The sequence below is a fragment of the Muscardinus avellanarius genome, assembly GCF_963383645.1.
Source record: "Muscardinus avellanarius genome assembly, chromosome: 18".
Lineage (NCBI taxonomy): Eukaryota > Metazoa > Chordata > Mammalia > Rodentia > Gliridae > Muscardinus > Muscardinus avellanarius.
In genome coordinates, this window is record NC_137804.1 from 3,595,519 (window position 1) to 3,612,239 (window position 16,721).

Consider the following 16,721-nt stretch of genomic DNA (forward strand, 5'->3'; position numbering starts at 1 on the left):
GGGGCATTCTACCTCTGAGCTATACCACCAGCCCTATTTTTTTTATTTTGGAACAGGGTCTCACTGATTTGCAAAGAACCTCACTAAGTAGGTGAGGCTGTCCACGAACCACGATCCTCCTGTCTCAGCCTCCCAAATGCTGAGATTACAGGCATGCATCACCACGCCTGGCTTTTATTTTTTATTTTGAAACAGAGTCTCACTAAGTTGCTGAGAGCCTCTCTAAGAGAGACAGGAGGATCACAGATTTGAGGACAGCCTCAGCAATGTAGTAAAACTCTCAGTAACCTAACAAGACCTTGTTTCAAAAGAAAATAAAAGCCAGGTATAGTGGCGCACACTTATAATCCCAGCATTTGGGAAGCTGAGACAAGAGGATCAAGTTTGCAGACAGCCCCAGCTACTTAGTGAGGCCCTGTGCAACTCAGTGAGACCCAGTTTCAAAATAAAGAATAAAGCCGGGCAGGGTGGTGCACGCTTGTAATCTCAGTACTTACCATACAACATACAAGAAGGCTGAGACAGAAGGATCACACAGGTTCGGAGCCAGACTCAGCTACTTAGGCTCTCAACAACTTAGTGAGACCTTGTCTTCAAAATAAAATATAAAATAGGTCTGGAGGTATAGCCCATAGGTAGAAGGCCCCTGGGTTCCATCTCCAGTACCACAAAGAATAATTAAAAAAAAAAAATTAGGGCTGGTGGTACAGTTTGGAAGTAGAATGCCCCTGGGCTCCATTCCCAGTGCCGCCAAAAGAAAAAAAAAGAAAAGAAAAAGGACTGGTGTAGCTTGGAGGTAAATGTGTACAGTCCCCATTACACACACACACACACACACACACACACACACACACACAGCAGTGACATCTGGTGTTGTAAACATGAAAGTTTAGGAGAAAACATGGCACCAAAGGTGTTTGGTGGTTGTCTTAAAGCAGCCCCGGGCCACCTGCTCATCATAGCTCGGGAGCTCAGTTTGTCCCTCCGTGTCCTAGGCACCTTCCTCCCTGGGTGTTCAAAACTGACATTCAGCTGTGGGAAGTGTATTATCCCCAAGAAAGAGCTGAGCCGTGCTCCCCAAGAGCCCTGCGAGGGGAACCTTGCTGTGTTTGAAGACGATCTCGACTACACCATGGACAGCCTGTCCCTGGACTCAATTCCTCAGGCCAGAAAAGAGAAGAAAGAACCGGCCAAGGTCTGACCCGAAGCGCGTCCAGCCGTGCGTGCAGGCAGTGGCGGGGGAGGGGGAGGGGGAGGGTTCAGATGGCAGCCCCATAAGTTAGAGCTTGCACTCGGGGTCCGGCGTTGGCCAAGATGTCAGCATACGCAGGCCTTTTGCCCGTCATTGACTCTACTTCTGTGTGTTTCAAAGAAAGCAAGTCCGCCAAAGAATAAAAAGTGGATGAACCACTTACGTGTGCCACAAAGGGAACTGGAGCGACTTCTGCTGGCCAGAATGGAGAATCGGAACCACTTCCTGAAAAACCCTCGCTTTTTCCCCCCTAACACTCCTTACGGGGGCAAGTCTCTGATTTTTCCTCCAAACAAGCCAGCACTGGTAGGAGAATTCCCGAACGTGGAGCTGGAGCAGAGGTATAGCTTTCCTTGACGTAGACTTTCGACCACCTTACCCTGTAGAGTAATACCAGAAGGCCCAAGGTTCATCCTGATGATGGAAACCCCTATACTTTGGGGGTCAGGGTAGAGCTGGGCTTCAAGGTCACCCACAGACTTTGGGCATTCCCCAGGGTTCTGGTCTTATGCTTTTCTGACCTGTCAGGGTCGTACATAGAGGAAAAGAGAAATAGGATTGGGGCTGGACTCAACTGGCATCTGAACGGTCTGTTGGAACGGGAGGAATCTCTACAGCATCTACTCCTTTCCTTGCATTGAGATGTTTAAGATTTGATTAGTTAGCCGGGAGTGGTGGCGCACGCTTGTAATCCCAGTATTTGGGAGGCTGAGACAGGAGGATCGCGCAGGTTCAAAGCCGGCCTCAGCTACTTAGTGAGACCCTGTTTCCAAATAAAATATAAAATAGGTCTGGGAGTGTACACCAGAGGTAGAAAGCCCCTGGGTTCCATCCCCAGTACAGAAAAAAAAAAAAAAAAAAGAATAGAAAATAGGAAGCTGGGCATGGTGATACATGCTTGTAATTCCAATACTTAGGGGCCGAGACAGGATAATTACAGGTTCTCAGACAGCCTCAACTACTTAATGAGGCCCTCTGCATCTCAGTGAGACCCTGTTTCAAAATTAAAGAACAAGCCGGGCGTGGTGGCGCATGCTTATAATCCCAGCATTTGGGAGGCTGAGATGGGAGGATCACAGTTTGTGGACGGCCTCAGCTACTTTTCTTAGGCCCTTTGCAACTGAGTGAGACCCTGTTTTAAAATAAAGACTAAAAAATAGGACTGAGGGTATAGCTCGGAGGTAGAATGCCCCTGGGTTCCATCCCCAGTACAGCAAAAAATAAATAAATAAAAATAAAGAATAAACGGGCGTGGTGGCGCACGTTTGTAATCCCCGCACTTGGGAGGCAGAAACAGGAGGATTGCGCAGGTTCGAAGCCAGCCACGTGCACTGGTTTAGGAGACCCTGTTTCCAAATAATAATGTAAAAAAGTAGGTCTGGGAGTGTAGCCCAGAGGTAGAAGGGCTTCCAGGAACCCCAGTACCACCAAAAAAAATAAATAAAATAAAGATAAAGAATAAACTGTATCAGGCTGGGGATATAGCTTGGAGGTAGAATGCCCCAGGATTCAATCTCCAGTACCACACACAAAAAAATAATTAATTAAATAAAAAGGGGATAGGGTGTATCTCAGAGGTAAAATGCCCCTGGCTTCAATCCCAAGTATAACAACAGGAAAAGGCTGACATATTATATTGGTGTTTAAACTTCCAGCGTTTTCCTTATACATGATGAAAATTATGTATGTAGCTATAATCTTCCCAAAGTTTGGCTTGTGCTTTCAAATTATTTGGTAACCTGCTCCCTCATCAACAGCAAAACGCCAACACATGACACGTGTGACTCCCTTTGAGGGCCTGGGTGTGCTGTCTTTGCACTAATCTTCACTGCGTGGTCTCTTGTCCTGTAACGAACCTCACGACCTTTCCCTTTCCCTCCCACAGCTGCACGAATACGCCAGTGTTCCTAGCTAAGCCGTCAGTTGGGTTTTTCACAGATTATGAAATTGGACCAGTCTATGAGGTAGAAATCTCGATGCTTTCTAGATCTACCCCCATTTCTTTCTTTCCTTATTTAAAAAAAAAACTTCAAGCGGGACATGGTGGCGCACGCTTGTAATCACGGCTTTTGGGAGGATGACACACGAGGACCACAGTTTGAGAACAGCCTCAGCTACTTAGCGAGGCCCTTTGCAACTCCATGAGACCCTGTTTCAAAATAAAAAATAGGGCCGGGCGTGGTGGCGCAAGTTTGTAATTCCCGCGCTTGGGAAGCGGAGACAGGAGGATCATGCTGGCTTGGAGCCAGCCTCGCTGGCTTAAGAGACCCTGTTTCCAAATAAAAAATATAAAATAGGTCTCGGAGTGTAGCCCGGAGATAGAAGGGCTTCCAGGAACCCCAGTACTGCCAAGATAGATAAATAAATAAATAAATAAATAAATAAATAAATAAATAAAATAAAAAATAGGGGTGGAGGTGCAGCTTGGAGGTAGAACACCCCTGGATTCCATCCCTAGTACAAAAAAAAAAAAAAATTCTTCAAGCCGGGAATGGTAGTACACACCTGTAATCCCAGTACTGGGGAGGCTGAGACAGAGGATTGCAGGTTGGAGGACAGCCTCAGCAAAAATTAAGTGAGATTCTTAGCGACTGAGCAAGAATTTGTTTCAAAGCAAAAATTAAAAAGGGGCTTGGGTGTAGCTCGGAGGTAGAGAAGTACTGGGTTCCATCTCGGGCACTAAAAATAAAAAAATTCATATAAGCCATCTCTCCCACCCAGCTGTAGCACGTGGCTATGACGCTCTATGTTCCTTCTGCTCTCTTCTCCCTGCTGTGATACCCTAAGGACCTCCAGCCCCAGCTCCTGCTTGGAGCCGCATAAAATAGACCATATGTATATATGTGTTCATGTGTATATATATATATATATATATACACACACACATACACACATATCACTATACATTAATATGCTATATATTCCATTATATATAGTATATATGTTTCAATATATACACACATACATTATATATCACAGTATATTAATATGCTATATATTTTATTATACATGGTATATATATATATTTCAATATATATTCCAAGCTGGGTGTGGTGATACATGCCTGTAATCCCAGTACTTCAGAGGCTTAGACAGGAGGATCGCAGGTTTGAGGATCGCCTAAGCAGGTTGTGAGACTTTCATCAACCTAGCAAGAGTTTCAAAATAAAAACAATAGGGTTGGGTGTAGCTTGAGGTAGAAAGCCTCTGGCTTGAATCCTCAATATCACCATATGTGTGTGTGTGTGTGTGTGTGTGTGTGTGTGTGTGTGTGTATTCCCCAATACCCCTCTCTCTCTCCATATTTATATCTTTCTCTCTCTCTATCCATATATATGTGTATGTGTGTGTATTTCCCAGTATATGTCCAATTACATTCCTATATATATATATTCCATTATATATAATAGTATATATATTATACATACACATATATGATTTCTCAGAAGGTTTTGTTGAAGTGTGCAAATGGTAGCGCACAAATGCGTTAGTGAGGCCTTTCTTTCTTTCATTCATTCTTTCTTTTTTTTTTTTTGTGGTACTGGGGTTCCTGGAAGCCCTTCTACCTCCGGGTTACACTCCCAGACCTATTTTTACATTTTTATTTGGAAACAGGGTCTCTTAAGACAGCGCGGCTGGCTTTGAACCTGCGCCGTCCTCCTGTCTCCACCTCCCAAGTGCGGGGATTACAAGCGTGTGCCACCACGCCCGGCTCGTTTATTTCTTTAGAAGACTGCTGACCAGGCGTGGTGGCGCACGCTTGTAATCTCAGTGCCTGGGAGTCTGAGACAGGAGGATAATGGCTCACAGCCAGCCTCAGCTACTTAGTCAGGCCTCCTGCAACTTAGACCCTGTTTCAAAATAAAGAATAAGAAATAGGGCTGGAGTGTAGCTCAGCAGTAGAATGCCCCTGGTTCCGTCCCCAGTGCCCTCCTCCCCATACACAAATGCTACAGGGGTTCTCTGTTTGCTCACTCAGTAGCGGGGGCAGCAGGCAACCTGCCCAAAGTAGTAGAGGTCAGAGGCTGTAGGAGAGAGGTTAATTTCTAGAGATGACTTTGATAATCAGAGTCCTGGTTTTTCTGGACATGTTGGAGAGAGATCTGTAGAGTAGTGACTGAATTACTGAGAAGTATACACCAAATAAAATAATTAGCTGAAGCCAGGCATGGTGGTGCACCCTTGTAATCCCAGTACTTGGGAGGCTGAGACAGAAAGATTGCAGGTTCAAAGCCAGCCTTGGCAACGTAGTAAGGCTCTCAGAAACCTAGTGAGACCTTGTTTTCAAATAAATAAAACTGGGCTGGGGGCTCAGCTTGGAGGTAGAATGCCTCTAGGTTCAATCCCCAGTATCAAAATAATAATAATAAGCCGGGCGTGGTGGCACACTCTTGGAATCCCCGCGCTTGGAAGGCTGAGACAGGAGGATGGCGCAGGTTCAAAGCCAGCCTCAGCTGGCTTAAGAGACCCTGTTTCTAAATAAAATATAAAATAGGTCTGGGAGTGTACCCTGGAGGTAGAAGGCCCCTGGGTTACATCCCCAGGACCACCAAAAATTAAAATTTAAAAAATAATAATAATAATGAGTTTTAACTTCAGGAAAAGCAAAATTTGTACAAGGGAGGGAAAAGAATCCTAGTCTGCCTCCTGCTCAGCTGTGAATATCATTTATATAGTAACTGTAATGTAAACATAAATTGCTGATCTAACCAGTAATGAGGTATGACTATGCTGGGAAGATGGAAACGAGGAAGACAGGTCATATTGAAACGGGGGTTTCTTGAGAGAAAACCCGGCGAGTTCTTGGGGAGTAAAAGGTTTATTGGAAGCAGCAGGGAATGGGGGGAGGGTAGCTGAACACCCCCAAAGGGGCTGGGACTCTGGGTCCAGCAGCTGCCTTCAGGACAATACTTGAGAGTAGCCCAAGCCGAATTGCCTTCAGGTGCAGGCTGCTTTCTTCCGGAGTCCACGCGATCTGCCAGAAGGGAATAGAGAAAAATGGCCGAACACCCCAAAGGGGCGGTCGGAACTCCGGGGTCCAGTAGCTGCCTTCAGGGTCACTACCCGAGTGTCGCCCGAGCCAAGTGCCCGTCAGTTGCAAACTACTTTCTCCCAGAGTCCATGTGATCTGCCAGAAAAGAGGTACAGGTCACCCCTAGGGGCCTGGCCAGCCATAATGTCCAGCAGAGGCCTTCAAGCCACGTGCCCTCAGATGCACTCTGCCTTCTCTCAGGGCCAACACGACCTGACCTGCGAGAGAGAGAACAGCTCCCCAAAAGGGCAGGGGGTCCCGAGTGGGAAAGTCCCTCTTTGCCATCTGACTGGCCAATGCCTGACCGCTTGCAAGTCCGTTTGTGGTTAGGGTGACTTTTGGGATTCCAAGGAGAATTTGCATAGGGCATTTGCAAGTCCTTTGAAGGGTCTCCTTTCAGGAATGCCAGACTTGCTCGGTGGGTTTGTTGATTAGGAAACTCAGGATGGCTTTGTGAAGCTCTGGCCTTCTTATCTCTGAGCCTTTGGAGTTTCAGGCATTTGTCGCCCCTCAGGAAACTCAGGAAATTAACTTTTTTCTACCGAGGCCTTTTCCCTATCTGCCTATTTCCTTTCTACCTCCTCAATATGTTGAACTGGATATTGGAGGAAAAAGAAGATATCCATAGCCTCCACCCACAATTAATGCCTGAAGCTGAAGGGGGAAAGCAGTGCACCCCTCGGAGATGTGGAGTTAAACACCAAAGAATCGGCTAAGGGAAGGAAACGTGTTTGTCCTCAGAGAGTGGAAAGGGTGGAGAGCAGGGGAAAAGGGAAGGATTCCTATTTTCAAAACCTTGCAGGACTTGCTGCCTCTTTAAACTCTGCGGCTGCCCAACTCTGATGAAAATAACTTAAAAAAAAAAAACATTCCAGGAAAAATAATTAAATGAAAATAAAAGTGCCAGGGCCTCGATCATATTACTGCTCTGACACCAAGGGCAGGGGGCGGGGCGGGGGGGGCATGAGTCAATATTGGCCAAGAATATAGATGTAGAAAAGCGTAGAAAGAAGCAAACCAAACCAAACAGGAATTCAAAAACAAAACACGCGTAAACACAGGAGCCCTGTGCAGCTCAGGAATGCCAGGAATGTCTTCACAGAGGGGGCAGAGATGGCCGCCCAAACTATCATTTTCCACTCCCAGGCTCCCAGCGCCATTAAGGAAAGCCAGCTCGCTCCCCCACTCAGAATGATCACAGCTGCAAACCTTGTAGCCGCCCCAGCTGCTGAATGGCCTGACCACCCACCTGCCCCTCGTCCCAGCTGACCACCGGAGGAAGCAGAAATTATCGCGATGCCACCGTGCCAGGGTCCGCAGACCCGACTTCCTGCCCACTGGGGTTCTTAGTGCCACCAGAACAGTGTGAGAAAGCCCACTCCAGGACCGTCCTAGCACAGAGCCCCCCTAGAGCGGAGCTGGAGATGGCGAGGTTAATTAAAAAGCGTTCACAGTTCCAGTGAGGATAGAGGTTTGAAGAGGGGTGGAAGTAGGGAGGGTTACGATGAGAATGTATTATTGAGCTGGCCACCATCAAGTGCAATTGATTGGGCTTGTGGGACCTCCCTTAGGAGGCCCACGCCCTCCCTCCCTGGTTCCTGCCCTTCACTAGTCGGAGGTTGGCCCGGTGTGGCTGGAAGCGCGGTGCATCTCTGCTGACTGCACTCAGGAACACCTCCGTCTATCATGGCTGCAGTGGCTTAATAAGCTGTATTACTGAAGGGTCATGTGCCCTTGCTAGGGCCGGTCCCTACAGGTGCTCAGGACTGCAGATACAAGACTGAGTTCTGACTCCTTACCATGTGAAAAAGGATCTGATCCCAACCTCACACCATACCCCAAAACAAATAGTTTGGGAGAGAGGGAGAGAGAGAGAGGAGAATGTGTGTGTGTCTGTGTGTGTGTGTGCGTGTTTACTTTTTACTGGAGATTGAACGCAGAGGCATTCTATCTCTGAGCTACACCCCCAGCCCTATTTTTTATTTTTTATTTTGAAACAGGGTCTTGCTAAGTTGCTGGGGACCTCACTAAATTACTAATGTTGTCTTCAAACCTGTGATCCTCCTGTCTCAGCCTCCCAAGTACTGGGATTATAAATGTGCACCATCATATTGGCTTGTTCATGTACCATTTAATTAGGACTGAATAGTAATACGGCTTGCATCTGTATTGAACGTGTATAGACCTTTTTCTCATTTTCGTAGCATGTACAGGGCATTAGGCATTGTAAGCGACCTAGAGATAATTTAAAGTATATGGAAGGATATGAGCAGGTTATATGCCAATGCTGAGGAACTTGATGAAGGACCTGCAGATTTTAGTATCTGCTGGGGTACTGGAACCGACTGTAGTTGTTATTTAAAATGATAGGACAGCCGGGCGTGGTGGCGCACGCTTGTAATCCCCGCGCTTGGGAGGCAGAGACAGGAGGATCGCGCAGGTTCAAAGCCAGCCGCGCTGGCTTAAGAGACCCCGTTTCCAAATAAAAAGTATAAATAGGTCTGGGAGTGTAGCCCGGAGGTAGAAGGGCTTCCAGGAACCCCAGTACCACCAAAAATTAAAAAGTAAAAAATAAAATAAAATGAATGATAGGACAAATCCAGGAATGGTGGTCCATGCTTATAATCCCAGTTCTTGAGAGGCTGAGATGGGAGGATCACAGGTTCAAGCCACCCTCAGCAACTTAGTGAGGCTCTCATTAACTTATTTTGTGTGTTTGTGGTACTGGGAATTGAACCCAGAGGCATTCTACCTTCAAGCTTCACCCCAGGCCAATTTTATTTCCTATTGGGAAGCAGAGTCTTACTAGGTTGATGAGAGTCTTACTACTTGCTAAGGCTGTCCTTGAACCTGGGATCTTTCTGTCTCAGTCTCCCAAGTACTGGGAGTATAGATGTGTTCTACCATGCCTGGCTGTCATCAACTTTATGAGACCTTGTTTCCAAATAAAAAATAGGGCTAAGGGTGTGGCTCAGAGGTAGAATGCCCTGGGTTCATTATCCAGTACCAAAAATAAAATAATAAAATAAAATAAAATCATAGGTCAAGTCTACCCCCCTTTCATTTTTACCTTGTGTTTTGTTTGTTTGTTTGTTTGCTTATTTTACTACAGGAGCTTCCCTGAACAAAAGTAGATGTAATAGCACAATGAGTCCCCACGTGCTCACCTCCCAGCCTCAATAGTTAGCAAAGCATGGCCAGGCATCTTTCCTTCATGCCCCTCTCCCCATGGTGTCCCATGTTCATGGATACCCATTTCTATATTATCTCATTTCCATGCATCCTCGTTTCCATGCTCTGTGTGTGTGTGTGTGTGTGTGTGTGTGTGTGTGTGTGTGGTACTGGGGATGGAACCCAGAGGCGTTCTACCTCTGAGCTATACGCTCAGCCCTATTTTTTATTCTTTATTTTGAAACAGGGTCTCATTGAGTTTCAAAGGGCCTCACTAAGTAGCTGAGGCTAGCCGCGAACCTGCAATCATCCTGTCTCAGCCTCCCAAATGCTGGGATTATGAGCATGCACCACTCTACCCAGCCGTTTCCACACCCTTGAAAGTAAATCCCAGCCATCAGCTGGCTGAGTCTGTCCTTGGCTGCTGCCCTCTGACAAGCTGCCCTTCCTTTGAGCAGATGGTCATCTCGCTGCAGAACACCACGGCGGCCAGCCGCTACCTGCGAGTCCTCCCGCCGTCCACACCTTACTTTTCTCTGGGATTAGGTGAGTTGGGAATAGTAGCTTCTTACACTGCTTCAAAATTATGTGCTGGGCTGGCCTCCAGTTACTGAGCCACCCGGTCCTGTCACTTTGCCCCTCAGCAGTCCTGGGGCCTCGAGCTCAGCTGGGAGCCCTGTCTCAGCATCTCTGTAGCACCTCCCTACCCATGTTCTGCCTTCAGACTCCCATTCTGCCACCTCCCCACCCTCGATGATGCCCTGTCCACAGTCCAGCCCTCCCACAGCTCAGGCTCCCAGCAGCCTCCAGCATCAGCGGCACCCTAGGTCTGAAGAACAACTCTGGTTATAAGCCAGGCATGGTGGCCCATAAGCCCGGCACTAGGGAGGTTGAGACAGGAGGATTCAGGTTCGAGGCCAACCTCAGCAACTTAGTGAGACCCTTTTTCAAAATAAAAAATAAGCCGGGCGTGGTGGCACACACTTTTAATCCCAACATTTTGGAGGCTGGGAGAGGAGGATCGTGGTTCACGGACAGCCTCGGCTACTACTTAGTGAGGCCCTCTGCAACTCAGTGAAACCCTCTTTCAACATAAAGAATAAAAAAATAGGGCTGGGAGCCAGGCATGGTGGTGCACTCTTGTAATCCCAGCATTTGGGAGGCTGAGACAGGAAGATCGTGCTTGGTGTTCCAGCTACTTAGTGAGGCCCTTTGCAACTCAGGGAGACCCTATTTCAAAATAAAGGATAAAAAATAAGCCTGGGAGTATTGCTCGGAGGTAAAATGCCCCTGGGTTCCATCCCTAGTGCCATAAATAAATAAGTAAATAATAAACAAATAAATAAATAAATAAATAGGACTGGGGGTGTAGCTCAGAAGTAAACTGCTCCTGGGTTCCATCCTCAGTACTGCAAAAAAAAAGAATAATAAAATAAATAAAAATAAAAAATAAAATAAGACTCAGGGGTAGAATGTTCCTGGGTTCCATCGCTAGTAACACACACATGCACACGCATGCGTATGTGCTCATCCACACACACACACACACAAGCACCCTGGTCCCATCACTCCCATTCAGAAAACTTTAAGTCCTCTCTGCTACCCACAAAGTAAGTTCTAGGCCATAAGCCAGGCTGTTCTGGGTGACCCCGACCCTCCCCTTGGTCCTGGCCCGGTCACCTGGAGTCCCTGCCCCCCAGGCTGTCCCTGAGCACATCCTCCCCATCAGCCTGGCCTCGGAGGTACTGACTCACAGAGCCAGCCCTGGCCTCGCCCTGACGGCTGGCTGCTCCAGCTCCTCACTGGTGGCTTCCATCATCCACAGGGATGTTCCCAGGGAAAGGCGGAATGGTGGCCCCTGGCATGACCTGCCAGTACACCATCCAGTTTGTTCCCGACTGCCTTGGGGATTTTGATGACTACATTTTGGTGGAGACGCAGTCGGCCCACACGCTCCTGATCCCCCTGCAGGCCCGGAGGCTGCCCCCTGTGCTGACCTGTGAGTGCGTACCCCCGCCCAGGGACTCCATCACCGCCCGCACAGTCTCCGTGAGGACGGCCTGCCTGCCCTGGGCCCTTGGTAGCAGCGTAGAGCCCAGCCCTCTTGGTGGGGGGCTTCGGGGTCCTGAGGAAGAGCTGCCAGTGTTGAGTCCTGAGTTTACTGCTAGGTGTGAGGTTGACTCTGCGTGGGGAGGAGCCCAGCCAGGTGCGGCTGGCTGGGAACACCCGGAGGGGGCTGCGCCACACTGAGACCAGGAAGGATGCCTGGGTGCCCCGAGGGGCCCTCGGTGGCCGTGGAGGCTTTGGCCATGGGGTGATCTGTTTCCTCTGGGCCTCCTCAGATACGAACTTCTTCATCTGGGTGCAGGGTAGAAGCGGGGACTCTGAGCCGCTCACCTCCATCCCAAGCCCATGCAGCATGGCACTGGCCGAAGCAGAGTCCACAGCGGGTGTCCAGTGCCCGCGCTCTAGCCAGGCGGGGGCAGAGTCCCGTGGTGCTGCAGCAGCTAGTGCAGCGCCCCGGCGGCACAGGCTCAGGGCGTGCCCCTCCATCCTCTCTTCTGGGGTGCTGGGCTGGGCCCCCAGGTCCTTTCTTAGCTGCTCTGAGCTCTGGCTACGCCCTCAGTGACAACCGGTGTGGTTGCAGTGTCTCCGGTGCTGGACTGTGGCTACTGCCTCATCGGGGGAGTAAAGATAACCAGGTTCATCTGCAAAAACGTGGGCTTCAGCGTCGGCAGATTCTGCATTATGCCCAAGAAGAGCTGGCCACCGCCGAGTTTTAGGGTGAGTGATCACAGATCGCTACCTGGAGAAGGAGCCATTTCATCAGAGGAAATAACCCCCCAGAGGGAGCTGCCAGATTGCACCCACCATTGGAAGCACGTAAGAGCAGAATGGGGTGGGCTTGCTATCCGCCTGCTGTGGCCCAGAAAGGGCAAATGTGTAGGGAGACCAGGGCCGTAATTTTTTTTTTTTTTTTCTGTACTGGGGATGGAACCCAGGGGCGTTCTACCTCCGAGCTACACCCCAGCCCTATTTTTTATTCTTTATTTTTGAAACAGCGTCTCACTGAGTTGCGAATGGCCTCACTAGGTGGCTGAGGCTGGCCGTGAACCGCCCTCCGGTCTCAGCCTCCTAAGGCTGTAGATCCTGTTGCCCCCTAACACCTGCAGGACCTGGGCAAACGGTCTCACGTGCCTGGCACAAACGTCACTAGTCACTCAGCCCGTCCTTATTATAGCGAATATCAGGAGACACCAGAGGCCACAGACGGGCAGCTGTTTGGCTAAATTCTGCGGCTGGTCCTTATTTGGCCCAATGCTTAAAGACCTTTTTGAGCCAGCCTTTCAAAACGGGGAGATTTCAGCCGCGCATGGGGGCGCACGCTTGTAATCCTCGCGCTTGGGAGGCTGAGACAGGAGGATCACACAAGTTCGAAGCCAGCCTCAGCTACTTACTGAGGCTCTCAGCAACTTAATGAGACCCTGTTTCCAAATAAAAAGCATAAAAAAAATAGGTCTGGGAGTATAGCCCGGAGGTAGAAAGCCTCTGGGTTCCATTCCCAGTACCAGCCCCCAAATGGGGAGATTTCACATAAATATCTGCTTGCCCGTCTCTGTAAAATTGAAAGGTGAGCAACCTCGGGCCAGGTTTACTGTTTCCCCGTCGGCCGGGCTGGGAGGTGGGGGATGTGCCCTCCATCCCACTGGCCTGGCCCACTGTTGCCCGGGCAGCCCGGCCTGGGCCGTCACTCATCGTGTGCACACTGGGATTTATGTGGGCGGAGGGAGACTTCTCTGTACCTTGATGTCCAAAAGGCAAGTGAGATCCAGAGGACCACGCATCCAAGAAGCACATCTCATTCATTTCAGCTACTTGCCAGGGTCTTGCGGGCAGGGGTTTGTGTCGCTAGCATGCTCATGGCTTCTCTTTTTTTTTGGGGGGGGACCTCGATCAGAAGGACTTGGGCCCCAATGCGCATGGCTTCTGACGTAGGTACTGGGGCTGCGGCTCTGCTAAGGAGATGGGGGCCGCCCTCACGACCCGGGAGCTCCTCTCCAGGGCTGGGGAGGATGGGGGCCGGCGCACAGGAACACCCGTGCAGGCACCTCCTACACCGCTTCTTTGGAAGACCCTCCTCCCTCACCCCCTGTGTGCCCCCTGCACTCGGCCTGGCTTCCCTTGCTCCTCCCACCAGGAGTCAGCTCTCAGAGACGCTCTGAGACGCACTCATCCTTGACCTTCAGAACCTCCCCTGGCACAAGGTGCCTGGAGAAGGTCAAGCACATGCAGGCTGCATGAGCGGGCCACAGTCTCCTCACCGACTGACACCTGCTGACCCTGAAGACCCTGCAGTTAGAGGAGAGAAGTCTGTAATCTGAGCACCGGAGTTTGGGGTTTTCCTCACACCTCTGGGAACCTTCTGCTTTCCTTGAAGGCTGTTGCAGTCCCTGGCTTTGTGGAGCAGCCTCCCTTTGGAGTCATGCCGTCGGTGTTCGAGCTGGCCCCGGGGATTGCCATATTACTGGAGGTAGGTCACTAGACACTGGGGCATCCTTGTTCGCCAGGCTGTCATGGCTCTGCCCCAACTGCCGCACGACTGCATTTGACTCCATGGTTTCATGGCCCAAATGTCCATTGCACCCCAGACCCGCCCGTTGCCACCCCGGACCCGCCCATCGCCACCCAAACCCACCCATCGCCATCCAGACCCCATCTATCCTCATCCAGGCCCCGCCCATTATCACCCAGGCCCCACTCATTGCCACCCAGGCCCCACCCATTGTCACCCAGGACCCGCCCATCATCACCCAGGACACGCCCATCATCACCCAGGCCCTGCCCATCATCACCCAGACCCACCCATCGTCATCCAGACCCCATCTATCCTCATCCAGGCCCCGCCTGTCGTCATCCAGGCCCCGCCCATTGCCACCCAGGTCCCACCCATCATCACCCAAGCCCCACTCATTGCCACCCAGGCCCCGTCCATTGTCACCCAGGCCCCGCCTATCACCACTCAGCCCCTGTCCATCACCACCCAGACCCCACCCACTGCCACAAGGCCCTGCCCACTGTCACTCAGACCCCTCCCACTGTTGCCAGGTCCTGCCCATCCCCACCTCAGGCCCCTCCCGCTGCTGCCAGGTCCCGCCCATCCCCACCTCAGGCCCCGCCCATTGCCACCCCAGGCGGGTCCAGCCTTAGTGGGTTCTGGGTGGGTGCACTTTCCTGTGTCCTGTAGGGCCACATTGTTTGCCTCGTGCCCTCACTTGCAAAGCAAATGCAGATACACCTCGCATCCCCGTCACGACCCCTGAGCAGCACCCTTCTATGCCGCTAGCTTGGGCCCTGGTCTTGCCCTCGCGTTTATAAGTCAGCAGGGCCCACCTGCACTTCTCGGGAGCGCCCAGAGCCCTCCTGGCGCTGGTGCTGTCCCCTCTGCCTCAGCACACCTGCTTGCGGGCTTCAGAAGAGCTTGTGAGACCTGGTGATGCTCGCTGGGCGAGGTGGCGCAGGCCTGTGGTCCCTGTGCTTGGGAGGCTGGGACAGGAGGACCGCAGATTCAAGGACAGCCTTGGCAAGTAGTGAGAACTGTATCAACCTAGCGAAACCCCGTTCCGAATAAGAAATAAATCGGGCTGGGGGTGGAGCTCAAAGGTAGAATGCCTCTGGGTTCAGTTCCCGCCCCCCAAAAATGATGCCGTTTCCTGCCGGGGCTCTGCCCCACCTGCCACGCCCCGGGCCACCACGTGACTGGGTGTGGGGGAGGCGGCAAACATATTTACCCATCCTCAATAGCAGCTCCCCACGATCAGGCATGGAAACTGGTTTCCAACAGGCAGTGCGAGCCGAGTCAGGGGAGTTAACCTCAGCTGCAGCCTGGGATGCAGCCTGCGTTTGCCGTCATGCTGTAAGCGCTGGCTCCCCTCGCCAGCCGCCTTCCTGTGTCCATGTGGTCCTGTCCCGCAGCTCTGGGGCCCGCTTTCCAGTTCATGCCCTTGCTGATCCATCCCCGGGGGGAGACTGTTCTTGGGGGGTCATGACTGGGCCAGCTGCGGGGCACAGGAGGGTTTCATCAGTTCTGTGGGTCTGCAAGGCTCACACACAGCCTGGCCTCTGTCTCCTCTGGGCCTGGAGGAGCTCAGGCTGTGCGGTATTGAGTCTGGCCTCCTTGAACCTCTCTGTCATCCTGACCTCCTGTGGTCCCCAAGGAAGGGGAAAGGGTGGTGACAGGGCTCTAGGGGGCAGAGAGGAGGGTTCTTCTTTGCATTCATTATGTATTTTTTTATTGGTTGGTTTGGGATTTATTTGTTTTAAAATATATTCAAGCCGGGTGTGGTGGCACACGCTTGTAATCCCCGGCTTGGGAGGTGGAGACAGGAGGATCACGCAAGTTCGAGCCAGCCTCGCTGGTTAAGAGACCCTGTTTCCAAATAAAAATATAAAATGGGTCTGGGAATGTAGCCCGGAGGTAGAAGGGTTTCCAGGAACCCCAGTACCACCAAAAAAATAAAATAAAAAATAAAATATATTCAAGCTGGGCATGGTGGCACTTGTCTATAACCCCAGTACTCGGGAAAAGCCCCACTATTCTCACAAGCATTGGAAATAAGAGTGAAAATAGACAAATGGAATTACTAAAAGTTATCTAGCCAGGCGTGGTGGTACACGCTTGTAATCCCAGTACGTGGGAGGCTGAGACAGAAGGATCACAGGTTCGCGGCCAGCCTCAGCTACTTAAGTGAGGCCCTCTGCAATTTAGTGAAACCCTGTTTCAAAATAAAGAATAAAAAATAGGGCTGGGGGTGTGGCTCGAAGGTAGAATGCCCCCTGGGTTCCATCCCTAGTACCGAAAAAAATAAAAAGTTATCTACACCACAAAGGAAGTAATCAAAGAAAGAGAAAACCTATAGAGTGGAGGAAACGTTTGCAAACTCTACATCTTATAAGGAATTAATATCTAAAATATAAAAACTTCAAGAATTTCAAACAACTCAACAGCAAGAAAACAATCTGTTTTGTTTGTTTGTTTGTTTGTTTGTTTTGCAGTACTAGGGATTAAACCCAGGGCCTCGTACATACTAGACAAGTGCTCTCTACCACTGGGCTACACCCCCATCTTATTTTATTTTGAGATAGGGTCTTGCCAAGTTGCCCAGGATGGCTTCGAACTTGCGATTCCCTGCCTCAGCCTCCCGAGTAGCTGAGATGACAGGTGTGTGCCTCTGCACCCAGCTAACAAGCTGATATTTTTAAATGGAC

At 50.4% G+C, this 16,721-nt stretch overlaps 1 protein-coding gene across 1 annotated transcript in view; it reads left to right on the forward strand.

Annotated features, from left to right (window-relative positions):
• Nucleotides 1-16,721, forward strand: part of DLEC1 (DLEC1 cilia and flagella associated protein) — a gene marked incomplete at both ends in the record, with an annotated part of 69,182 nt that overhangs the window by 23,633 nt on the left and 28,828 nt on the right. The window contains 7 exons of the mRNA XM_080715865.1: nucleotides 996-1,195; nucleotides 1,373-1,593; nucleotides 3,138-3,216; nucleotides 9,914-10,001; nucleotides 11,281-11,454; nucleotides 12,103-12,239; nucleotides 13,894-13,986. Coding sequence (XP_080571991.1) covers nucleotides 996-1,195; nucleotides 1,373-1,593; nucleotides 3,138-3,216; nucleotides 9,914-10,001; nucleotides 11,281-11,454; nucleotides 12,103-12,239; nucleotides 13,894-13,986 — 992 coding nt within the window. The remainder of the gene's footprint in view (nucleotides 1-995; nucleotides 1,196-1,372; nucleotides 1,594-3,137; nucleotides 3,217-9,913; nucleotides 10,002-11,280; nucleotides 11,455-12,102; nucleotides 12,240-13,893; nucleotides 13,987-16,721) is intronic.